The 23,492-nt window shown below is 53.6% G+C and overlaps 6 protein-coding genes across 6 annotated transcripts; 3 read left to right on the top strand and 3 right to left on the bottom strand.

Moving 5' to 3' along the window:
- Positions 1-42: 42 nt before the first annotated feature.
- NECHADRAFT_38751 (uncharacterized protein) lies at positions 43-1,140 on the bottom strand (the record flags this gene model as incomplete). The annotated part of the gene is made up of 3 exons (XM_003051684.1): positions 43-431; positions 487-1,032; positions 1,086-1,140. The coding sequence occupies 3 exons, from the start codon at positions 1,138-1,140 to the stop codon at positions 43-45; spliced, it is 990 nt and encodes a 329-aa protein (XP_003051730.1).
- A 1,275-nt stretch (positions 1,141-2,415) lies between these two features.
- NECHADRAFT_100094 (uncharacterized protein) lies at positions 2,416-4,300 on the top strand. The gene is made up of 3 exons (XM_003052132.1): positions 2,416-2,769; positions 3,153-3,606; positions 3,661-4,300. The coding sequence occupies exons 1-3, from the start codon at positions 2,563-2,565 to the stop codon at positions 4,011-4,013; spliced, it is 1,014 nt and encodes a 337-aa protein (XP_003052178.1). The 5' UTR covers positions 2,416-2,562; the 3' UTR covers positions 4,014-4,300.
- A 5,463-nt stretch (positions 4,301-9,763) lies between these two features.
- NECHADRAFT_38820 (uncharacterized protein) lies at positions 9,764-12,627 on the top strand (the record flags this gene model as incomplete). The annotated part of the gene is made up of 4 exons (XM_003052131.1): positions 9,764-10,004; positions 10,255-10,315; positions 10,384-10,443; positions 10,512-12,627. Coding segments are annotated over 4 exons (2,478 nt in total), but the record flags the coding sequence as incomplete, so codon positions are not given.
- Positions 12,628-13,185: 558 nt separating this feature from the next.
- Positions 13,186-15,546, bottom strand: NECHADRAFT_37934 (uncharacterized protein; the record flags this gene model as incomplete). Its single annotated transcript, XM_003051683.1, has 1 exon — positions 13,186-15,546. The coding sequence occupies one exon, from the start codon at positions 15,544-15,546 to the stop codon at positions 13,186-13,188; it is 2,361 nt and encodes a 786-aa protein (XP_003051729.1).
- Positions 15,547-15,936: 390 nt separating this feature from the next.
- NECHADRAFT_102562 (uncharacterized protein) lies at positions 15,937-17,123 on the top strand. The gene is made up of 3 exons (XM_003052130.1): positions 15,937-16,040; positions 16,099-16,188; positions 16,265-17,123. The coding sequence occupies exons 1-3, from the start codon at positions 16,014-16,016 to the stop codon at positions 16,898-16,900; spliced, it is 753 nt and encodes a 250-aa protein (XP_003052176.1). The 5' UTR covers positions 15,937-16,013; the 3' UTR covers positions 16,901-17,123.
- A 152-nt stretch (positions 17,124-17,275) lies between these two features.
- NECHADRAFT_92740 (uncharacterized protein) lies at positions 17,276-18,591 on the bottom strand (the record flags this gene model as incomplete). Its single annotated transcript, XM_003051682.1, has 3 exons — positions 17,276-17,306; positions 17,339-18,389; positions 18,450-18,591. The coding sequence occupies 3 exons, from the start codon at positions 18,589-18,591 to the stop codon at positions 17,276-17,278; spliced, it is 1,224 nt and encodes a 407-aa protein (XP_003051728.1).
- Between the last annotated feature and the right edge of the window lie 4,901 nt (positions 18,592-23,492).

Raw genomic sequence — 23,492 nt, 5'->3', positions numbered from 1 at the left:
GGTTTACCACTCATCCCTCTGCTCTGTGCTCGCTGCCCCTATCTAACCATCCAACAAGTCCATATGAGCGGCAGGGTATCGCTCACCAGCCGTCTCAAAGGAAGCGAGGATCTTGTCGATACTGGCCATATCATCATCGTTCAAGTCAACAACAGTTGCGTTCTCGCGGATGCGGTCCGGGTTGGTGGAGCCAGGAATGGGGATGATCTTGGGCATGCCAGGGCGCTTCGACAGGGCGACAAGCCAGTTAATGGCGACCTGGCCGGTGGTGCAGCCCTTCTTCTTGGCGATGGCCTCGATGGAGGAGACGAGTTCGAGGTTCTTGGTGAAGTTTTCACCCTGCCAGCGAGGGTTGATGCGGCGGAAGTCGTTCTCGGGGAGCTCGTCAAATGACTTGATCTGGCCACCGAGGAAGCCTCTGCCGAGGGGAGCTGAGGTTGTCAGTTAGCCTTGTGCTGTCAGGGTGAAGGTATAGGGGCGACTTACAGTATGCGAGAACAGGAATGTCGAGCTCGCCACAAGCCTCAAGAAGGCCGTTGGTGAGGGGCTCGGGAGTGAAGAGCGAGACCTCAATTTCCAGAGCCGTGATGTTGTACTTCATGGCAGCACTGCGAAGGGTGTTGACGTTGATCTCGCTGCACGAGATGCCGTCAATCTTTCCCGCCTTGACATACTCGTCAATGGCAGCCAGAGTCTCTTCCTCATAGTCCGAGTTGGGATCCTTGCGGGCAGCCTCGAACTGGCTGATGCGTCCCACAGGACCCAGCGTCTTCAGGCAGTTGTCGATGCTCTCGCGGACGCCCTCCTTTGTGCCGCGAGGTCGGTAGTCAGGGCCGAGGGCGCCCTTGATGTTGAGGACTATGCGGTCGGCATCCTCAGGGTACTTTTCAAGGTATCGACGCATGAGGGTCAGGGAGTTTGCGTCAGGGGGGCCGTAGAATTCACCGCCATTGAGGTAGTTGCAGCCCGAGTCGAGGGCGGCGCGGATGGCGGCGAAGGCGATATCGTCCGAGAGGGGACGCATGGTGAGGCCTGGATGAGGTGTTAGAGAATCACGTTGGAATTGGGTGTTGAGGGAGTAGTACTCATGAGACCGTAGCCGATAGGGCCGACTTCCTTTCCAAGAATGGTGTAAGTCATGATGATGGTATAAGGGTTGAGAAGTTGGTTGAGAGTGTGGTCTTGTTTGTTGATTGAGATGATGATGTGTTTATTGAGTTCCTGGAGAGGTCTGTACACTGTCTATTTATCTTTGCCATGTCCTCCATAACTCCAACCTTCTCTTACCGCCGTCATCGTCGTAGCTCCACGATGTCCGCAGCAATACACGGATTCGCGGTACGGAGTAAAGACACGGAATAAGAACATGGTCCTCTGAACATGAATTGTTTTCCTAAAAGGGAATACAATTCTATTCGCGTATTTGTGAGACAATTAGAGCAATGGAGTTTCTCATACCATCTTCGTTGTTCTATGACGATGTCCGGAGTTTGACACGGAGGTAAAGGCGCCGAGTTACCGAGGCTTTGGATTGTTTTCCTAAAAGGGAAAGCAGTAAAAATAAAAGCGCGGAGGAAACGCCCGTGATTTTATTGTTTAACTCCGAATGTCGCACGGAGCCGGAGATTATTAAGGTGAGGAAATAACGGACGAGACATGGGAGGGCTATTTAAGTTGGACAACGGGTCGTCGGCGATTTACAAATATAAGAGCATGAAGCTAGAACCCCGCCAGGAAGTCAGAGGGAAGATGTCAGATTCTGTCTGGACTTTCTCTCGCGCATAAGAAGGGTCCTGGCTGCTGCATGCCGCCAGCCTGACAGCGATTATCACTGCTCAGCCTGTGGGAGTGGCAGGGTGCCTTGCGTTGGTGTGCATCACGGGAGTTGAAAGGGTCCAATGGGTGGTGGGTGTGGTGAGGTCAGATGACGAAGGGGTTGAATCATAAGGGTCTGTCATCCGGGGTCACGGATGTGAGATGAGGTATGTGCAGAATTGATTGCATCTTCGAGTATTTGACTTAAAAAGTGAAGGCATTCAGAAAAGATCTCGACTATGATGGTATCTAGGTCCCCGAGTCATCATTTTGGTGCTAGCTCGCTGACGTGCTTCTAGCCCAATCTCGTGCCATTTTTACTCAGTCCCCCCCAGAGATCGGACTCGGCAGTGCTGCATCTAAGAAATCGTCCCGCCCTCTCCAGGCGTTCAATTGAATGGGATGGGGGTCCTTTATTGATCCTCTCAGCGCCTGTAGCGCGACCACCCCTCGTCACAAGCACAAGCAAAAGATGGCAGATCCATGGCACCACAGGCTGGTTCGGGCTCCACTGAGATGGGGGACCCATGACTTGAATGGAGCCCGCAGCTGGCGTCACGATGGGAGCACCTCCAACTTTTGAATCTCGAACTTGACAACATTTTTTTCTTCCTCTGTCTCTATCTTACCTTCGACGCCTATCGTTCCAACTGCCCCGTTATCCGCCTTTGACGCCACCTGTAACCTTGGCGACTCTATCTCACCATCCGCTAACAACCAGTCTGCATCCACTGCAAGATAGCTTCCATGGCTGAGGATGCCGCTCCTCATCCCGCAGCGCCGGACCCTGTGGTCCCCGCCCTGACGCGCGAGTCCACGGGACAAAGTGTCTCGGGAAGGACGCCTTCCAATGCCTCTGCCTCTGCCTCTGCCAATGCATCTGCCAATGTCAATTTCCAGCTGAGCAGCGGCAGACACCAATCGTCGAATGCGCGCATAAACGAGATACTCGAGGTAAGGTTTCCCCGTCTGGTTGGTGGTTGCATGTTTTTTGTTTGTCTTGCGCAAGGATAAAAGATGTACCTCAAAACTCTCGATACATCCTCTATCCATGCTCGCGTGAATACTAGAGCGTGACAACTTCTCCTCTTCTTGCGTCTTCCCATCTCATCGCGCTGTGGCGCATGTGAACCCCCCTCACTCACCCCCCGGCCATCTTTCCCTGCTAGACATAGCTTCCGATAGATCGGCCAAAGCTCGCGTACTCGAGCTACCTTAACCTTCTTTTTCTTCCTCTTTTTTACTTTTGACCCCTACGAATACTCGATCAAGCTTGATCCATTAGCCAAAACGTTGGAAAAGTGAAGCGCTGACCAGGAGCTTTGCCTCTTGAACAGAACGCCCGTGAGCGCGCCGAAACAATGGTGTCCGGCACCGCCTCCCCAAAGTCTCCCCGGGCTCCCGGAAGCCCCATCTTCCCGCCCCGGACCAACTCGGCGGTGAACCCAATCATAGAGGATAGCAGCGCCGACGAGGCCACCGGCTTCATCGCCCACACTCCGCCGCTCAACTACAACTCCGTCACAACTACAACCACAAACACAAACAATGCCGCCGTAACCTCAGGAGCCCGCGTGCGGAAGACGTCAACCCGGAGCACACGTCGGTCAAGGCCGGCCTCGCAGCAGCAGAGCTCCGATGCTCACCCTCCTGCTGCCCCCGGCATGACATACTCACGGCAGTCCGAGCCTGAGGACAAGGGCCCATCATGGTGGCAGGTCCAAGCCGAAAAGTTTCAATCCATTGAGCTCGAGAACAAGGGAAGTGTTGCTCGAGATCACCTCGCCATTGGTAATCCCACCTCTTGAAGCTCAACACATCAAGTCTCTAACAATGACTTCTTAGAACGAACCTTCCTCGCCTGGCTCCGAACATCCCTCAGCTTCGCCTCAATTGGCATAGCAGTAACACAACTCTTCCGACTCAACACTTCCCTCGACGGCGGCATCGACGCCACCAAGAACATGGACACGCTTCGTCAGATGGGCAAGCCTTTGGGCACAACGTTCCTCGGCATCAGCATTCTCACCCTGTTCCTCGGTTACAGGCGATATTTCCAGTCTCAGCATTGGGTAATGCAGGGCAAGTTCCCTGCCAGCCGCGGTACCGTCACCATTGTCGCCTTTGTTGCCTTTGCCATCATGGTAGCTTCCCTCGTGGTTGTGATTGCTATACATCCGTCCGAACGGGAATTGTAAAGTCTTGGTGCTTTAATCTTTGGGTTTACCATGAGTGTTGGGTTTATAATGATCTCTTGGGGCTATCTTGGTATGAAGATGGGAGCGTTTATGCTTGGAGTTTTTGCTTGATGTTGCGCTTAGGACTTTTTGCGCAGCGTGATTACAGTATAAGTATGGGAACTGAACTGAACTGCATCATGACTTGATACCAGCAGAATGGTTATGCACCTCGGCGCTGTTTGAGGCTTGTACGAGAACCAGAATGGCCAAGTTGAATAATATATACTTACGACATTGCAAATATTAAGCCTATGTTGAAAATCATGTCTTCTATCGTGTTTAGTTCTCATGATGTTGATCTCAAATCCTTCCCAACAAGGCAGGCAGACGTCAGAGCTTGAACCGTAGTGGGGTCCTTCTCCGGAGCTCCCCTCATCACACCCACACACATGAAATCCCACCTTTCACTCATACACACCCTCGAACACTTTTGACACTCCAACTTTCCATCCGTCCATTCCTTTTAGAGACTCGTACATCATGGCACCCGGGATAGAGCCCCTCGACGTCCCCACCTTTGCGTCAACCCAGCTCGCCCTCCTGGATCAGGAGCTTCAGACCGAGATCAGCGAGACGAGCACCCTCATCTCAAACCACAGCCCCACGGGCCTCCAACGCGCCGGTCTGGCCTTGACTAACCTCGTCGTCTCGGCCCAGCGTACCGGGTTCGGTGGCAGGACTGTCTTTGAGCTCTCGCCTGATGCTGCCACCGCCCGCGCTGGTGCCGACGGCGAGCTTCCCGAACATGGTCTACGCACTGGAGATATTGTCCTTGTTGCTGAGCAGCCCGCGGGGAGTGCTAAAAAGCGCGAGATCAAGGAGCTTGAGAAGAAAGGTGCTAGAGGTGTCGTGACAAAAGTGAGTCGTGGGTGGATAGGCGTTGCGCTGGACGAGGGAAAGGATGAAGTTGCTTTCTCAGGAAGAGTCTGGGCTGTTAAGCTGGCAGACGAGGTGACGTATAAGCGGTATGGCTAAGCTCCTCTTCTGCCCACTGCCTCCATCTCTCATATCATATTGATACTGCCTAGGATGAATCAAACCATGGAGAAGCTGCAAAAGATGACCGAGTCGGAATACTCGAGCTTCATCAGAGTTCTCTTTGGCTTGTCAAGCCCATCACCAGTCGCCCAGGATCTGACCAAAAATGAAAACGTTGGTCAAATCGACTGGTTTGATCCCACCCTCAACGATTCACAAAAGGATGCAATTCGATTTGCCCTAGTTTCCCGCGAGGTGGCCTTGATCCATGGCCCCCCTGGGGTGAGTTGACCAGACTTGCTGGTACATGTTACCTCGCTGACATGTATAGACCGGCAAAACTCATACTCTAATCGAGTTGATTCTCCAAATGATCAAACTCGGTCAGAGAATCCTTGTCTGCGGTCCTTCCAATATATCTGTCGACAACATCGTTGAGCGACTCTCGCCTCACAAAGTCCCAATCCTTCGACTTGGTCACCCTGCCCGTCTTTTGCCCTCTGTTCTAAACCACTCTCTAGACGTGCTCACTCAGACATCCGAGGCTGGGGCTATAGTGAAGGATGTCCGGTCCGAGATGGATGCCAAGCAAGCCTCCATCAAAAAGACCAAGAGCGGTAGGGAGCGCAAGGCCATCTACGCCGACCTGAAGGAGCTACGTAAAGAATATCGTGAGAGAGAGCGCCGCTGCGTTAGTAGCCTCATCGACGGAAGCAAGGTTGTTCTCGCAACGCTACATGGCGCAGGTGGTTTCCAGCTACGCAACCAGGAGTTTGACGTCGTCATTATAGACGAGGCTAGTCAGGCCCTCGAGGCCCAGTGTTGGGTTCCCTTGCTGTCGGCAAAGAAGGTTGTCTGTGCTGGTGACCATCTACAGCTCCCTCCCACCATCAAGTCGTCCAACACAAAGGTCAAACCGGCAATCAAAGATGGTGTCAAGATCCCCAAGGGTGCCACCCTCGAAACCACTCTTTTCGACAGGTTGCTGGCCTTGCATGGGCCTTCCATCAAGCGCATGCTCACTACGCAGTACCGAATGCATGAGGGCATCATGCGCTTCCCCTCTGATGAACTATACGAGTCCAAGCTAATCGCGGCGGACGCCGTGAAACACCGCCTCCTCAAAGACTTGGATTACGACGTTGAGGATAATGAAAACACCAATGAGCCCCTCATATTCATCGACACACAGGGCGGAGACTTTCCAGAGAAGAACGAGGAAGACGACAAGGATAACCCCAAAAAGGGTAGAGCAAGCTTACACGGCGAGAGCAAGAGCAACGAGATGGAGGCAGCCCTCGTGCGACAGCACGTGGAGCAGCTCGTCGAGGCCGGAGTCCGTCCGGAAGATATTGCCGTCGTGACCCCCTACAATGCCCAGGTAAGTTGATTGTCTTGGACACATCATGTCTTTGTGAGACGTAGGCTGATACATATCAACCCCAAGCTCGCCGTACTGGCTTCGCTCAAGGACAAGTTCCCCGGCATAGAGCTAGGCAGTGTGGACGGGTTTCAGGGCCGCGAGAAAGAGGCAGTCATTGTGAGCCTCGTCCGGAGTAACTCTGAAGGCGAGGTCGGCTTCCTTGGCGAGAAGCGCCGTCTCAATGGTGAGTTTGAAAGATCCAATTCCGGCCATCCTCAATAGGCTGGGTCCGACATGATGGGGCCGTCACTAATGCAGGAGCGTCTAGTCGCAATGACACGTCCCAAGCGCTCGTTGACAGTTATCGGAGACTCGGAAACCGTTCAGAGGTAAGCGATGGCCACTTTTGCATGCTGGGCCTCAAAGCTGCAGCCTCCGGTTTGACAACCACTGCGCAGATTGTTCCAGCTGTCCACCTGAGACGGAGCACCGCTAATGTGTATTACCTGTGCCACAGAGGAAGCAGCTTCTTGAAGAAATGGATGCAGTTTCTCGAAGACAACGCCGATCTGCGGTACCCAGACGCGTCCACCGTGACACACCAAGCTTGAACGTCCTTCGAGGTCCAAGCTCGTCGAGATCCCCGGGAGGCAAGGCCTGTCAGTCTTTACGTCGCATCATATAGGACTGAAGATGGTGTCAACAGCTTCTGGAAACATTCGGCCGATAACCAGACTGTCGGCCGTCAATTCCAGTCCGTTGTGCTGGTTAGCGAAGCTGTTGAGGAGACAAGCAGAACGGCTGACCTTGGCTTCTCCTGAAACAATGCCTGGCGAGCCGTTTCAAAGATGGTTCTGATTCCAAAGATAGTATTGAGGCCGCCGTTCTAGAAGAATTGGGAAAGGTCCCTTGTCTGGGGCAGCCTATCCTCCGCCTGTTCGTGTCGTATCCCTGATGGCTTCAAAGCTGTCGGGGACGGATAGCTTCTCAAGAAACGCGGTCGCGACGCTGCCACCGGCATCCCTGCATTGTTTCAGGTCACTCACTGTGGGACCGGACCGTGGGGGACGAGATCCCTGCTCCGTTTTTCTCACTGCGGAGCACCTACGGAGTATCTTGAAGGGTTCTTGAGCAACGCCGGAGCGAGGAGAACCCTTTGGCCGAGCCGTGACGGAAGAACTATCAAAATTGGTCAACTAGAAAAGGGGACGTGGTGCAAGGTGACAGCTAATATGAAACCTGGCGTTCTATCAAGCACAACAGGATTCCTGTCTTGTGCAAGGGAAATCGAGCAACCTTGGTTGGTGGAAGACGGACATTCCAATACAAACGCGATGGGAACAAACTCGCTCACCAAGAATCGCGCATCCATCACGTCTCTCAAGCAAGGTGCGGTCCCGCCATGCCACTAGCTTCGCAGGATACAAGAGCGCCGTCGTGTCAGTTTCAGGGACCCCTTGCCCAACGGCATGCGACGATGTCGAGACGCATCGTTGGTTTTGACAAGCCATTCAGCTCCAGGCTGTCAAGGTATGAACGCGCAGTCCTCCGAGGCAAACATCCGGTGTCGTGCTGCGGAGGAAACGGCAGATCAGCGGATCTTTGGAGCAGGAATGCTCCTTGATGCTGCATGGCAGAGATTGTCGGATACTCAACTGTCAAGCTGATTCGTAGGAACGGTGACGCGAGATCCCTGACGCAGGGTTGTCATTGATAGCAGCTGTCATATAGAGCGGATATCGATGATGCGAGTTGTCAGTCAGCTTGAAAGGTCGGGTTGGCATCCAATTCTGGCTAAAACGGTGACAACTCACGATTGTATGCTCTTCAGCCGCCATAAGGCTGCGATGCTAATTTAGTTGATAATGCAAGCAGGCATTGGAGGGCTCTCACTTGCTGGCCAGACATGCATGAATTAAGGTGGTCTCCTTGCCAGTATGTGACGGTTTTTTCCATGCACAGCTGGTCACAGGGGCCGACCTGTAATCAGCCTGAACAGTTGGAAACCAGAACTGTGGCGATGCCTCATGTGTTAACGACTGCCAAATCAGAGCATCAAGCTGGGATATTCGGGCGTCGAGTTGGAGGGTGGCTTTCCAGTTAGGAGTAATGCTTGCTTTTTACGGTGGCACTAACGCGATGCAAGTAAGTCGAGCTCAGACCGCGGCACTAGGACTAGTTGGCGGAGGAGCCTCAGCGGTGCTCCAGACCGGGGCGGCAGATCGTCAGTCGTGTGTGGTTGCTTTGTCTGTACGGAGCACGTCTGATACATCCGTTGTCGAGCACTTGAGATCTCGTCGTATTGTTAGCGAGAAGAGATGAAGGCTTTCAAGATGAAGATCGAGATTGGTAGAGGACAGGACCCTTCCCTTGGCAGACCTGACGCAGCAACTCAGGGTGTCCCGAAATCGGGCAACCCCATCTGAGAAGCACCTGCCTTAAGCACGAACCTGGCAAGCACAGCCCGTATACAGCAGGCACCTCATTTTTCCGTCCATCTCGACAAAGGAGAATGATCATCACCTTTCCGCTGTCTTGAATTCTCACCTGAAATGAATGTGTCGGCCAATCTTGGAGATGACGAACGAAACAACGGCCTAGACATTCAATACAATATTGACATGACAGTCGATCGAAACTAAGACGGCACCGAATTTGGCGGTACGTGCCTCGTGCATATCTAGTACGTGAACCCAGGGACGCGATAATTGGTCTGTCTTTAGGACATTGCACAACAGGCTCAGATGCAACAAGCACAACTCGTTTGCCGCTGCTGGGCGTACAGAAACCAATGGAGCTTCTTTGGAAGAAGAACTGGGTAGCGTTTTGCTGACAATCGTACAAGGGAGCCCTGCCTCAAGCATCCCCCAGAATGCCCTGCACCCGGCTGCGAGCCACGAGGGAAGATGGATCCCGGCCCGTTGAGGCCATTCCCCCCCTGTCAGATGCTCGTCCTTAGTCGAGACGAAGTGACCCAACGACTCAATAGACCCAAGGGACACAAAGGACGCCAGGGCTCGTGCGCTGCGATCGAAGCCTGATCCTGGCCCTCGTTAGACTTGGCTTCAACGGAAACGTCCAGGGCCGCTGCTTTGCCTGTTCTGTCGACAAGACGACACGCCATGGGCCCGCGGAAGAGGGCAACGCCAGCCGCATTCTGGGCGATCCCTGTCTTGGTTCTGCTCATCAACGGCGCTGCTGGCTCTCGGGCTCGACACATGGCAAGCTCTGTCCACCAGATTCTGGTGATGGAGATGCGCTCCATCCCCATCCACATCCACGGCCCCACGCGACCTGCCTCTGGACCTCTTTAAAGCTGCACGCCGGAGGCTGGCATTGGGTCTTTGGAATGGCAATCCCGTCTTGATCTTGTTCACCGCTGCGACTGACGGTCCTGCAAGGTAACATGGCCTGCTTTTGCAAGACTGACTACCAATGCCATTCCCCCCGCCTGGCCCCTGGTCACCTTGGACATGCCTTGTCGCAGCCCCCCTTTCGTCCCTCCTGGTCATCCAACGTGGCATTGAACCTCTCCTCGCGCTCCAAGAGCCCGCAAGTGGTCTGGTCCCGCAAGGCTCAAGAGCGGGTTCGCCAGGCTTGCGTCTCATGTCTATCCTGCTGACCGGACATTAATAGGTGCCAGCCGCCCACTCGGACCGCTCCAAGACCGTACGTATTTGTTTCAAGCCTCCTCGTCCTGTCCCTCTGTCTGTCTGGATTTCTTCTCGCCCTTCCTGGACAAGGGCGAGTTGTATCGATCGCAATGCCATAAACCCGCCCGTTCCCTACCTCCCCACACTCCTTTTCCTTGTTTCACGCCGTGTCTTGCCGTGCCCTTGAGGCGACGCTTGAGCTTAGCATTGCATACGGTACGCACATTGCATTGCCGACTACGAAATGATAGGCCTGGCTGCCCGGTGTAGATGAGCGCACGTATAGAGGGCTTTGGGATTCCTTGTTGACCACTTCTTCATGGATATTTGCCAGGGCATGCCATCTTATTTCGCCTTCTGATCCGCTTCACCTTTCTTTTTCCACTTCTCTTCTGTCGTTTCTCGTTCTTCTTTTGTCGCGTCGCAACCTTTTCTCCCTTATCGGTATCTCGCTGGATTCAGCGCGCTTCTCTCGATGAAGAAGCCGTGGAAATCGACCCCCAGCGCTGGCGGGAGTGCTCGACCTCGAACCGGTCAGCACTCCATCCGTGGGAGGATATCAGGTCCTGTTCCTATTCCAACTCCGCTAGACGATGAGTTCCCTATTCGCAACCCCGGCACCAGTATCGCAACGCCCGTACGAGCCGAGTTCCAAGAATCGCAAGCCGACTCTATCCAATCAAGCAGGGACCGCCAGTTCAGATCTCCCACCTTTCCGGAACCTCGCCGGAACGGTCCCCAGGCTTTTCACGAACCGAGGTCACCAACTTTCCCCCGAGCGCCTGGCGCACCGGCAAGACTGCAAAAGGCGGAGCCCTCTAACAACGCAAGGCACTCCTTCGTCAGCGCAGATACTATCCATATAAGAGACAGGCTAGATCGCCCCCAGCGCAAGCAATCGACTCTTCGAGGTGCCCTAGGAAAGCTCTTTAACCGCAAGAAGAAGACAAATGGCGGCGATAGCCCCAACAATACCGATTCGGAGACTGGCTCAGCACCGGCACCACCACGACCAGAACGCTTCCGCCGCTCAACAGGAGAGAATCCCCGACCAGAAGATGTAGTCCCGAGTTTAAGATCCAGGGAGAGACCGGATCCCAGGAGCCGGAGTCGGCCCTTCCCTGGCGCCGAGTCGAAGCGATCTGCATCTCTACCTATCACTGAGTTTGACCGAGCGTTGAGATCTCACTCTGTCCGCCCAGAAGATGTCCGAGCCATTGAGAGCGCGCGCAACTCCCTCAGCGCCGACTTTGGTCTTAATCAGGCACGAGCGAGCGCATTGAGGGTGCGCGAGAGCCACCTGGCAGGGCTCTCGCCGCGACCTGCAAGCAGCCATGGCCGAGAGAGCCGGCAAGAACAGCATGAAGATGATCCCGACGAAATTGGACGCGCAATTACTAGTGACTTTACTGGAGTGCGGCGAAGATCACGAAGTTTATCAGGGTTGCCAGAGGCAGAGGAAGACCATGGCAACACTCGCCGGCGCAGTGACGAGATCAGATACTGGAGAGAAAGTTACGACCCGGCATTCATGTCACCTGTGTCCTCCGAAAACCCAGAGGTTGAGGATACGGCGGTAGTTGCGGCTGAGACAACACATACTGTTGAGGAAAACCCTCTGGCGAAAGCGACCGCGGAACCGTTCCACTTTGAGCCCTTTGCTGGGATGACTGAGGTGGCAGGCATGAAAATCACACATGCTGCGACCTTGGAGACACGGATCAACAATCTCGAGTCCAGGGTCCATCGGTTGGAGCAGGTTCTCGACCGAATGTGCGACACGGTCCCCAGCTGGCAATCGCAGACGGAGCACCCAGACCGACCAGCACCTCCTATCCCAGTTAGAGGCCAAAGAAGCCGTTCAAGGGAGGATCAACCACTAGACCCGATCAATATAGGTGTCGCGATGGGCTCTAGGAGCTCTAGTCGATACCGCTCCGAGACGGCTTCACGGGCATCGAGCCACGAGGAGCCTACTTTTCTTGACCCTCATGCGTCCGGTCTGGGCGAGGGTATCAAGGACCGACCTACATCAACAGCAACCATCCGTGGGGCAACTAGCCTTCCCAGCCTCCTAAAGGATGCGCCTGGGTCATTCACAACAGACCATTACACTAACCTCCTGGCCCTGATCCACACAGAGCGTTCCGCCCGAGAAGCCTTAGAGGCACAGGTGAAAAGGCTTGGCAACCAGCTCAGTGTCTTGTCCAATTCAATGGTGATCCGAGAGACGCGATTCGACCCCCCTCCGACGGCAAAGTCTTTCGGCGATAGATCAGCTTTTGATCACGATGACGAATCAGAGGTCCTGGGCTCCTTGGTGATCAACACGCATTCACAAGGGCGTCATGTCGACCCTGAGGACTCGGGCATCGGGACTGGTCATGGAGATGAGAGCGAGTACTCGGAGTCGTTCGAAACTCCTCGTGAGGAGGGACACAGCTTTGGGGCGTTTGGAGAAGACTTGGATAAGGCAGACCAAGCACAAACAAAAGCAGCGAGGACGCTGTCATTATCCCAGCTCACGATGGGCAGAGGCGGCCAGAGTGCCTCTCAACATCCACGGCGCGTCATTTGACGACACATACATTTACGTTAAACCAGCAGACCTTTTCATTCAGCATATATCCGATTCTATTTGCAGCCAGCCATGCTCCCTTTTGAGACGATACCCTCTTGTTCGATATTTGAGGACAGATGATTCATGAATCTTATCTTGTGCGAAGACGGCTTCGTTCTCGGTTTACCTATCTATTCGCTCACCTCTACACCACCTGTCCTACTTACAATCCTTCCATCTCTCTGCTTGTTACTATAGCGTGCATCTGCACAGTTGTCTGAACCTCTTCGAGCGCCATCGTACGCATCTTCTGATTTCTATTAGTTTTGACTTGTTCCCACATCCTATCCCGCTTCTAGGTGTCATGGTTTGGCGTACACGGTGCTTGGACTGACTCAGCGTTTTTGGGCCTTTGGAACCACAACGTTTGCGGATAACGCCTATGATAGTCCTTAATGAACAAACTAAAAGTGTCACCATTTTGGTAACAAAGACGCATTGTATCTGTCATTTATACATGTTCTCTTCGTAACAACATGTAAGTCTATATATGAGTGTCTATATGTGCATCAACATCTATGGGTGATGGTCATCCTTGATTCCCCAACTTCCAACCAACGCCATTGACTTTTCGTCACCAGGAGCAAGTCTCTCATCCTGGAGTGTCTCAGCCAAACATGTCCATGGATCTCGACCACCTCCCCACTTCAATAGGTTCTCCTTGAGCCGCTCTCCGTTCTCACGGTTAATGGCAGCACCATTTTCGCCGGCCTTGAACACGACACGCCAGACACGCTCAGCCAGGACACGGTCAAAGAGGTAGCTATAGTAGGTGCTTCCGTAGCTGTGCAGATGACCAAAGAAGCCCTGCCAGCAGGTGTTGGGGGGGTCTTGAGGCCCATGGGCGAAGCGGCCCTTGATGTCATGGAAGACAGCCGTGGAATCGAAGGCTGGGCTTGCAACATCGGACGCGTGGTAGGCTTGATCAACCATGGCGAGGATGATCTGGTGTTCGGTATCGATACCCTCGAAACGCTTGGTGAGACGGGCTCGTTCAGCCACAAGCTCATAAGGCAACGGCTGGTCCGACCTCCAGTGACGAGCAAAGAGAGAAAGGACAGTTGGGTCGGCGGCAAAGTGCTCCATGAGAGTCGATGGCAGCTCGGCAAAGTCGGTAGCACACCGGGTGCCCGACACATTCTGGAAGCTCGTCCGGGCGAGGATGGAGTGGATGGCATGGCCCATCTCGTGGAAGAGGGTCTCGACGGAGTGGAAGGACAAGAAGGCCGGCTCCTTGGAGTTGTCACTCTTGGCAAAGTCGCAGACGAGGGCGATGGTTGGGAGCTGCTTCAGCACTCCATCCTTGGTTGAGATCTCCATGCCGTCGTTGGCAGCCATCTCGGCCGACTCAAAGGCCGGCGCATCACCGTCCTGCTCAGCTGCAATCTCTTCGACCTCGCTGGGGAGAATCTCGCGAGAGCATCTAACAGTAAAGTGAGCTGGGTTTGGCGACTTTTGTGGGCGGTAAAATAGATCACAGTACAGGACAGCCACTTGGTCACCCTTGTCGTCAATAACATCAAGTCGCTTGACATCTGGGTGCCAAGTCTCTCCAGGGAGGCTTTCCCGCGGGACGAGGCGAATGCCGTAGAGACGGTCAAACAGCCTAGACAGACCCTGTATCACTGTTCCCACTGAGAAGTATGAGCTCAATTGGTCTTCTTGACGCTTTCGAGATCTCATATCCGCTCGGATCTTTTCCATATAAAAGTCCCTGTCCCAGGCCTGGAGTTTAGAGTCTGGGATATTGAGCCTATCGCGCTTCTTCAATACCAACTCCCGCAACTCGTCCTGGATAATAGGGGTGTTGTGGTCCCTCAAGGCCAAGAGGAACTGCATCACTGAGGCAGGCGATTTGGCCATCATACGGTCCTTCAAAGCCATATGACCATAGCTTTCAAATCCTGCCAGTTCTGCAAGCTCGCCCCTCAATCTCAGCATAGCCTCGAGATACTGGATGGTTTCACGAGATGCGGTTCGCTGGGCGAGGTATATCTCTTTACGAGTATCTTCATCGATGACACTCTGAAGTGCTGCTGCCGCTTCTGATCCAAGAGTAGGAAGTGTAATCTCGGAGCGAACCTTTAAAGTCGCCGCCAGACCAGGATAAAGGCCGTAGAATTTGTGAGCAGGGAGAGTTATCTTCTTCCTCTCTGGTTGCATTCCTTGCACAAAAGCAGAACCAATTTCACTGATACGTGATGATAGATCGACGAATCTGTCCCGTGAGGCCTTGGGTAGATTGACTGCCGACTTCATAAAGTCCAGCTTGAGCTGCTCCGCCACAGTCTTTTCCTCCTCCGACCACACCTTTGTAACTTCAGGCATGGCCAGAGCCTGGCTGAGTTGGTCGCTCAAGCCAGTCATGGTATTGAGCTGATTCATGTACTGATAGACCAGCGCCCATGCATTGGCGGCCGCATCTTGAAATCGAGGGTCCGGGTGCGTCATCCGAACAAAGTCTGAGAGATCCAGGACTCGACAGAGCAGATCGCTAAGCCTGTCCAGGTCGCGGACAACGGCCTGATATTCTTGCACCGAGGACGCATTGAGGACCCTGTGAACAATCTTGGTCGCCCGTTCAAGGTTTGCCTTGGCGAATCGAAGGAAGCCATCCGGGCTAGTAAGATATCTGTTCTTGAAGAGTCCCTGGCTCTTCTTGAGGCTGAATTTAGGGAAAGATCTGCTGGTGGGAGCGTCGAACAAACTGCGCAGAACAGCATCATCGTGAGCAGAGCTTGCTGAATGATCGACCGGAGCGCTCGGCGAAAAGACCTGGGCCACGGCGGAAACTATCCCTCGCCGCTGAGGAGGTTTGGTCGCGTGTCGAACGCATCGAGTGCAGATCCAGAGGCGGCTGCCCCTCGAATTCAGCATTGTCGCTTCGCTTCGCTTATAGAGTTGCGGGCATGGGGCAGTATCGACGAAGGGAATGAATGGCAAGGACGGAAAGTCGGTAGAGAAGAAACAAGAGGCCAGCTGAGAATAAAATGGGTAAAGAAAAGAATTCAAAACCTGGGGCAAATCTGTAAAGCCAAGCAAGTAATGTAATTGGGGCTTGCAGCTGGCCCTGGAGGTCCAAGTCGAGTTTTCCGGCTTCGGCCCCTGCCTTCCTTCCATCTTTGGCGCAGCACTTCCATCTGTTTTGGAGCAGGTTGCCTTAGTCATCAATCCCCCGGTCTCAACTTCAACTTCCCGTAGATGCCCCACTCTCAGTGGCCGAACGGAACCGGATGGGATTCTCCGCCCTGGATTTTCCGTTGGTGATGATTATGTCTAGCAAACCGTCGTCTGCCTCGATTCCCGCGTGACGTCTTCCCATCCACTCGTCAATTGAGCGCACAATGGCTTCACGAGTGGTGTTCTCACGGGTTGGTGACCGAAATCCAAGCTTGGACCGAGCTTCTTGATGCTAATTGACTCGCACAGCGCTCCCTCGCGCCGCTGGCGACGCTGGCCCTCGGCGGCATGGCGCTCGCTCCGGCCACTGTTTTCGCCGAAGGTCCCATCAGCCTCAAGGTCCGTTGCCTTTCTTGTCGTGCCGATGGGTTGGCTTGGATAGCCCGTGGAGCGTCCCCTTCTGACACCATTGTAGCGAAAGCCCATCTACGACGACTTCGAGATCATCAAGCCAAATCCCGCACCCGTGACACCACCACCCGCTGCCGCCCAGCCCGCCGAGCCTGTCGATGAGGAGGAGCCCAAGGCCAGGTCGCCGACTCCTACGGACCGTCTGGCTGTCCATATTGGAAAGGCGCGTTTGGCATTGTACGAGTACGCTGTGGCCGCCGAGAACAAGGTCAACGAGACCATGGACTCGGCCTTCAACCTCGAGCAGTCCTTCACCAGCACCATTGCCTCTCTGGCTCCCTCCCGTGAGAGCGGCGAGCAGCTCATGCCCGGCACCATCTACGTCCTTGTCGCCGCCATGGCCGGCAGCATCATCACCCGTAACCGGAGCATCGTCCTCCGCGCCTCGCTCCCTCTGGCCCTGGGCATCGGCGCCGGCTGGGTAGTGCTCCCCGTCACCATGCGCAACATCTCGGACCTCACCTGGAAGTACGAGCAGAGGTTCCCCGTCGTTGCTCAGTCCCATATCCGGCTGCGTGAGAGCATCCTGAATGGCGTCAGCTTCGCCAAGACCCACAGCGAGGTGGGTGTGCGATATGTCGACGAGAAGGTGACGGACGCGAGGGAGGCTGTCGAGGGCTGGGTCCAGAAGGGCAAATAAGAATTTATCCATGGAAGCAAGCCATTAAAAAGCGAGATGAGATGTACCACCACATAGAGTTCCCGAACAATCTTCATTTGTATCAACGAGCCTCTTGCTGAGAGTCGATGGCTAGGGTGTGTTGTATTTATCTTAAAAAGGGCCTCTGCCAGGCCGCCGTCCGCCGTCGTGACTGATAGACGTCTATTGTCTTTGGAGCGATATATAAACCATCCTGAATAGGTACCTCGCTCAAACGCTGAGCCTCTAACCCCCTAAATCGTGATCCTTAACTCCACAAATGCGAATATGAGCTGCCATAGTTGAACCAGACGCCCCTGACCTTCCCCTTTCCATGTGTTGGGTTCCTTTTGCTAGAGGATAGTTTATGCTACCTCAGCCGAGGCGACTTTGGTTACCTCTGGAGCTTCAGCCAGAGTGGCAGGCTTTCGCTCGGACAAGGCCTTCTTGCGCTTCTGTGTCATCTCTTGTCTTGACCTCCCAGACTGTCCACCAGCTGCTAAAGCACTTGCATTAGCCCTGGCAGCAGCCTTCTTGGCAGCTTTTCCCTTCAGAGGCTGGTCGAGGCCACGTTTGGCGTCGATATGAATGGCATCGTCCATATACTTGTCAAGACCCAGCGCCTCGCATGTGCTCTTATAGTTCTTGCACTGGTTGACGGGCTGATAGAACTTTGACTTTCCAGGGACCATCTGAGCAAGGAGGAACTTGGAGTTGCCGAACCGGTTGTCGACATCAATCGCCGTCTTGACGTAGTGATCAACAACCTCCTCCCAAGGGGCCAGTCCACCATCCGCCTGGCTCCGGAAGCAGCTGGGGTTCTTCTCGGCGGCGGTTGCAATCATTGCGCCATCGGCGCCAAACTCCTCTGCGAGCTTGAGGCCCTCGTCTCGGTTCTCAACATCACCATTCATGAGGCACGCAACGCCGTACTCATGGCAGACCTCCGCTACCATGCGGAGCTGTCCTCGGATGGCTCGCTCTCTGGGCCGCATAGGTGTGGTTCGGCAATGCACAGTCAACCCCGTGATGCCTGTGGCACAGAGCCTCCGCACGAGCGCCTCTGTCTCGGCGGCAGTGTCGAGGATTCTGATCTTGACGCTAATCCCAATCTCAAACTCTGGAGTGATGTTCTTGACAAGGGCCTCGAGGATGGCACACAGCTTATCGGGTGTCTTGAGGAGGGCTGCGCCCATGCCTCCGCTGGTGCTGAATGGCTTTGGGCAGCCGGCATTAACATCGATGCCGGCAACATCTGCGGCGACCAATCTGGCTGCCTGCACAGCGCGGTCGGGGTCTGCGGTGCCAATCTGAAAGATCAACTTGTCCTTCTCGATCTCGGGAAGCATCCTGTATATGATACTTTCTTTAGCATCGGCAGGAGGCTCCTTTTGACCCTGGGAGGAAAGCCGGAACCATTCAATAGTCTTGGATTCCTCGTTGAATCGTCGAGATGTCCCAATCATGGAGTAGTCGACAGTCTCAGGACCTATACACGGAAAACGACGTCAGAACAAAGATTACACATTGTGAGGCCGGGGTTGCTTACCCCAGACAAGGTCCGCGCCATACTTGAGGGCCAACAATCTCGAGGGTAACTCGCCAGAGCGAACCATTGGCGCAAGGACAACCTTGCCACGGTAATCCACACCCCGAGGGGGGATAGGCACTCTCTTGACTTCTGCGGCCATGACTTTTCGTATGAACTGAATTAGCATGCCGATGTCTGGCGAAGGAGGGTTTACATTTCCCGACAGATCTTCGGCGGCGACTCATAAATTGTCGCGGCCGTGATGGGGGCAAAGTAAAATGTTTATCTTATCATATCGATAAGAGCTTACGTGGGGTAAGTACCGAAGTACCTATCCACTAACATGGACCTTGCATCAGGCTGGAGCCAGGAACAGAACCATAATCGTTGATGTAGGTACTCAACCATCATGCTCGATGCCTTCAACATAGTTATCAATACCTGACAAGCTTTTCAGATGCATCCATATCAAAATTTCACCTCAACAAACCTTGCTACACAAATAACACTTTTTTACGATTATAAAAAGGTGCCGGCCCGCTCTCCATTTGGAAACACATCGTACAACGCAGTCCGCTTGGCTGTGGACATTTTGGCAGAGAACGGGCTGTTGATGGACGGTCAGTCGCAATACGTATGGCACAATCACAACACGATGAAGGGGCAATGATGGCCTTGGTCTGAGCCCATGAGCGAACACCTTATGGCCATTTCACTTTAAAGAATCGCAGCACGAGGATCTGGGGGGGGGGGGAATGTATCATACAACAAGGCCCGACAGGTGATGGGAACATTGACAAAGAACAGTCGCAAAAATTCATCATACAGTCACGGCATGATGAATGGGCAATGATGACTCTGATCTGAGCCCGTTGGCAAGCACATTGTGGTGGTTTCACTTTGAGGAGTCACAGCACGATGATCTGGGGGAAAATGTATCGCACGACGAGGTCCACGTTAGTTAAGATGGAAACATTGACAGAGAGCAGGCATTTCAGCACTTGACGGTGCAAGGCCAGTCTCATGCCAGTCGCACGATTGGAATTTGATCTTGCCCAAGTGATATATACTACGGGAACAGGACAAGCACTGAGCAGCTTGGCTGTAGACCGTGGGCGACTGGGGACGATGATGACCATCATTGATCGGGAGGTTTGCCTCCCGGAGGAACTAAGAAGATCCTCATTGACTGCTGAGTCCCCAGATATGGCTCCCCCAGAGCGCAAAGGGTTTCTGAAAAGATGGATGGTGGCCAGTGGCCAAAGATGTTTGAGATGACTGCCATGTTGCGTGTGTTGGAGGAAGAAAGGAAGATGGATCATGGCAGACGATGGGAGAGCTTTTAACATGGACCGCCCAGTGGCAGTTCCTTCCTTCTCTCTGTACTTGGGTAAATATTCATGGCAAGTGCCATCCATATCTTGGTGATGGTTGTTCATCCGCTCAGCGTAGGTGCGTGCGGTGAGGGAAAGAGGCACCTACCTCGGATGTCTATCTCGGGCTGTCCAAAGGCACGGATCGGAAGGAGAAGGCAAGTGCACGTCTCCTAAACACACAGGATTCGAGCAAGATGGGCAATGGCAGGGCTTGTCCTGGAGAGCGGTATTATGCGTTGATATTATTGTCTTGTTCAGAACCACTTTGGGAGCCCCTATGCTTGTGCCAAGGTCTACCGTCGAAAGAGTGCCGGGTGTCTTTGAAGTATCGAAAACTAGTCAATGGTCGGAATAGCTACTCGGGAATCGTTGTTGAGTGTAATAGGTGATGTTGTCTTCAACTCAGTCCCTCGAGTACTCGGCCAAGTCCTTGTCAGGCAGTCTTTGCCTCAGTTGACCAGTTGCCCGTCCATTTTTCGTCCCGTAAGTTTGAAATTGTCTACATCTTAACCAATGAATTACATTACGCCGGTCATTTGCACTATCTTTGGTCATGCCCGACTTCTTTCGAGTTACAGGTAGAGAGCCACATTTGTCACGGTTGCTAGCAAGCCAGTACCGCATGTAAATTTGACGATTGGCAGAGAAAATGGAGTCGATTTTGGGCTGAGCAGGTCCAAGGCAGACACCAACACCACAGTGAAGCCAAAGCCATGGAAGCTGTAGTTGGATCAGTGAGCTCCGCCAAGAGTTCAGGCGGCCTAGGATACAGCACCATTCTGTGGTGTTTTGATGGCCAATCGGTTGCTAGAGCTCGGGGAACAGATAGTCTTGAAGTCTAATGTTGAGTTCTTAATAAAAACATTCATGTCTATACAAATAGTGTAGCATGGCATAGGTAGTCGTGCTCGATTGCCTGTTACTTGCATCGAACGATGATGTGAAGCCGATATTAAAAAGAAGCGAATACCCAACAATATGGATACTTATCCAGATAGTATTGACCCAGTAACATCCATACCATTAACAATGAATTGATCATAACGCTTGAGTTGTTTTCCCACAACCCTTTTCTGTAAGTCGAAAAATTGAGCTACTCACCCTATAGACGCCTCTCTGACTACCCATGTTGCCCATCCTCGAGCTGCGACCACTCAATAACATCGATCTATGTAGTTAATTTGAAAATATGGTGCTTGGATAGTTCCAGCAGTGATGGTGAGCTCCCAGGAATAGCTGCAATATGTTCTCTAACGTGCAAGGGACTGCGGCCTGGAAGATGCACGTCCAAGTAGTGGACGAGATATCCATCTCGAGTTGCGCAAACAGGCGGGCACACACAGCGTGTAATGTAAGTCCATACGAGCCTGCTAAGGGAAGATAGTCTTTGTTGTGATAATATTTACTGATCCCTGGTCTTCAATTGAAGTGTAGACAATTACGCTGTTGTGTGCTGTTGACGGGAAGCGTCACCGTCCCCTCGTCCATCCAGGACCTGTCAGCTTGTCGATGACCAGCCCCCAAAGTCTTGAAAGACGACAGACGGACATTGCAGTAGATGACATTGCAGACACCCAAAATTCAATTCTTGCCGTATAAATTACCCAATCAGCGACACGGGCTCAAGACAACAGGGCGAATTCCCGCTGCTCGACGGAAGATGGAGACAACCATCAGCCCTGCCTGAGCTCAATCCGCCTGCATGTCGCGATGCCACCAGCACCTCTCCCTCTCCGTCCCAATGCGCAGCCACCAACAAGACAGGAGCTGCACGAGATGCTTCATTCAGCCGCAGACTATCTGTATTGATTGACGAGATGCTCAGGCTGTCATGGATCTTGACCATGTGCCAAAACTAACCTTGAGTGCTCGACAATTTTAGCTCTTAGTAAGACTGCACGTCGACTTGCATGCCATGGAATGGAAAAGGGAATTCCCGCCTTGTAGCGTCCCCTTCTTTTGCGACATGCCTCCCTTTGTCATCACAAGAACCAAAAAAGACGACGCCGCAGCGGGCCAGGGCTTGCACGATGCTCAGCGCGAGCCTGGGCATAAGCACTGTGGGCACAAAAGATCAATACGAGACTTAAAAAAGCGAGACCCTGGGGGCCAATTGCGCGCGAATCGACAATGGGAGATGACGATACGAGAAGCGCCTCCAGCCGAGGCCTACAGAGTCGACCAGGTCAGTCGGAGGAGAAGGGCCGGACCCGTTCGTCGCTTGTACAGAACAAGTCCAGTCCGACGGAGGGATCCGAGGTCAGACAGATGGACGGACGGACAGACGAACAGACAGATAGACAGGTCATACGAAGTCAAAGGAAATGAATGCGAGTCTGGCTGCTCGGCGATTACAAACAAAAGGCATGCCACCGGGTATTTTTGGCAGCAGCAGACACAAAAAAAAAGACGCTTCATTACAGAGCAAAGACGAAGACGAGCCGACGCACAGGCATGGATGGACGATGATGAGCGCAGGGCCGCATCATCAATCATGCTTTCTTTCCATCCATCTGAGCCTGACCTACCTGCCCTCGTTCAATAATAGACGCCCTCTGCTTGGCTTTCATTCCCGCGACAGCGCCCAATCTTGTCTCGCTTGCCCTGGATCCGAGCCGCCTGTCTCTGTCTCGGACTGTCATCCATAGACCAAACGATGAATTCCCCTCAGACTACGGCCCACGTATACTGGGCGGGGCGACCAACGTCACCACCGAGGCGCTAAAACAAGGCCAAAGGGCACTGAAGCACCAGAGGGGCCAGAGGAACAGACAGCACGAGGGGCATGGCATCCATGGATCCCTGGATGGATCCATCCTTGGGCTTGGGGGAGGGGAGGGACCCTCTGCCCCACGTTCCAGGCGCCCGCTAGGGATTCAGGGAGATGGATGTGGATGGAGGAGGGAGGACGCGACCAGGGGGTCCGACATGGTGAGACCAGTTCAAGGGACCTCAGAGCATATGGATCCTCGAGAGCCTGACCAGTGAGAGGAGCATTCAAGTTCCTGCACAAACCGCCCGTCATCCATGAATGAGACTCGAGAGCAACATTTCTGATCGCAGGGATTGTTAGCCCTCGAGTACATACTTGTTCGGTAGGTGGGCGGGATTATTGGGCATCTTATCAGGCTTACAACTGTAGCTCCAGTCTGGGTAATAGAGCGCCCCCCCCAGCCGTTTGGGCTCATCAAGCCCAGACAGTGATACTTTGCGGCGACGTTTCAGCCCGGCACTCACAAGCCACTAACCAACTAACACGGGGGACGGTGCCCGTGAACAAAGCTGCCCTGCCCGCCCATCCACGGGCGGGCATCCATATCCACACCGTCCCGGGCTCGACTCGTATGGATGGATCGATACGGGTGACGCTAGGGAGCCGTGTGAAGCAGATCCAGTCCATATCGGCCTCCCTCTGCACAGCAGCTTGCGCAACAGGTAGTTGATCATGACACTAACACGGGCACGAAGAGCGGACGACACACAGAGATTGGGTGTGTGGAGGCCGGTAGTGGAGGCCAGCAGACGATTAAGGGTCTTGCTCTGTGCTCTCACAATCTCTATCCTCGTCCGTTACTAAGGATGGGCGCCCGAGGAGCTATCCGTGGATATCTCTGTCAGCAAGAATTTGCCTTTGGATATTTGTTTTGGGTGTTGGTCGCATGTAGGATCTGCGATTAATTAATTC

Source organism: Fusarium vanettenii, assembly GCF_000151355.1.
Source record: "Fusarium vanettenii 77-13-4 chromosome 4 genomic scaffold NECHAsca_3_chr4_2_0, whole genome shotgun sequence".
In the NCBI taxonomy this organism is placed as follows: domain Eukaryota; kingdom Fungi; phylum Ascomycota; class Sordariomycetes; order Hypocreales; family Nectriaceae; genus Fusarium; species Fusarium vanettenii.
Note: the sequence above shows the minus strand (reverse complement) of the source record. Positions and strands in the feature narration are given on the sequence as shown.

What these genes read in the sequence shown, in the direction of transcription:
- NECHADRAFT_100094 (XM_003052132.1), top strand. Translation starts at nt 2,563, where the DNA reads ATGGCTGAGGATGCCGCTCCTCATCCCGCAGCGCCGGACCCTGTGGTC. An exon ending in GCATAAACGAGATACTCGAG is followed by an intron (nt 2,770 to 3,152) that starts GTAAGGTTTCCC and finishes CCTCTTGAACAG; the next exon opens with AACGCCCGTGAGCGCGCCGA. An exon ending in TCGAGATCACCTCGCCATTG is followed by an intron (nt 3,607 to 3,660) that starts GTAATCCCACCT and finishes ATGACTTCTTAG; the next exon opens with AACGAACCTTCCTCGCCTGG.
- NECHADRAFT_102562 (XM_003052130.1), top strand. Translation starts at nt 16,014, where the DNA reads ATGGCTTCACGAGTGGTGTTCTCACGG. An exon ending in CACGAGTGGTGTTCTCACGG is followed by an intron (nt 16,041 to 16,098) that starts GTTGGTGACCGA and finishes TGACTCGCACAG; the next exon opens with CGCTCCCTCGCGCCGCTGGC. An exon ending in AAGGTCCCATCAGCCTCAAG is followed by an intron (nt 16,189 to 16,264) that starts GTCCGTTGCCTT and finishes ACACCATTGTAG; the next exon opens with CGAAAGCCCATCTACGACGA.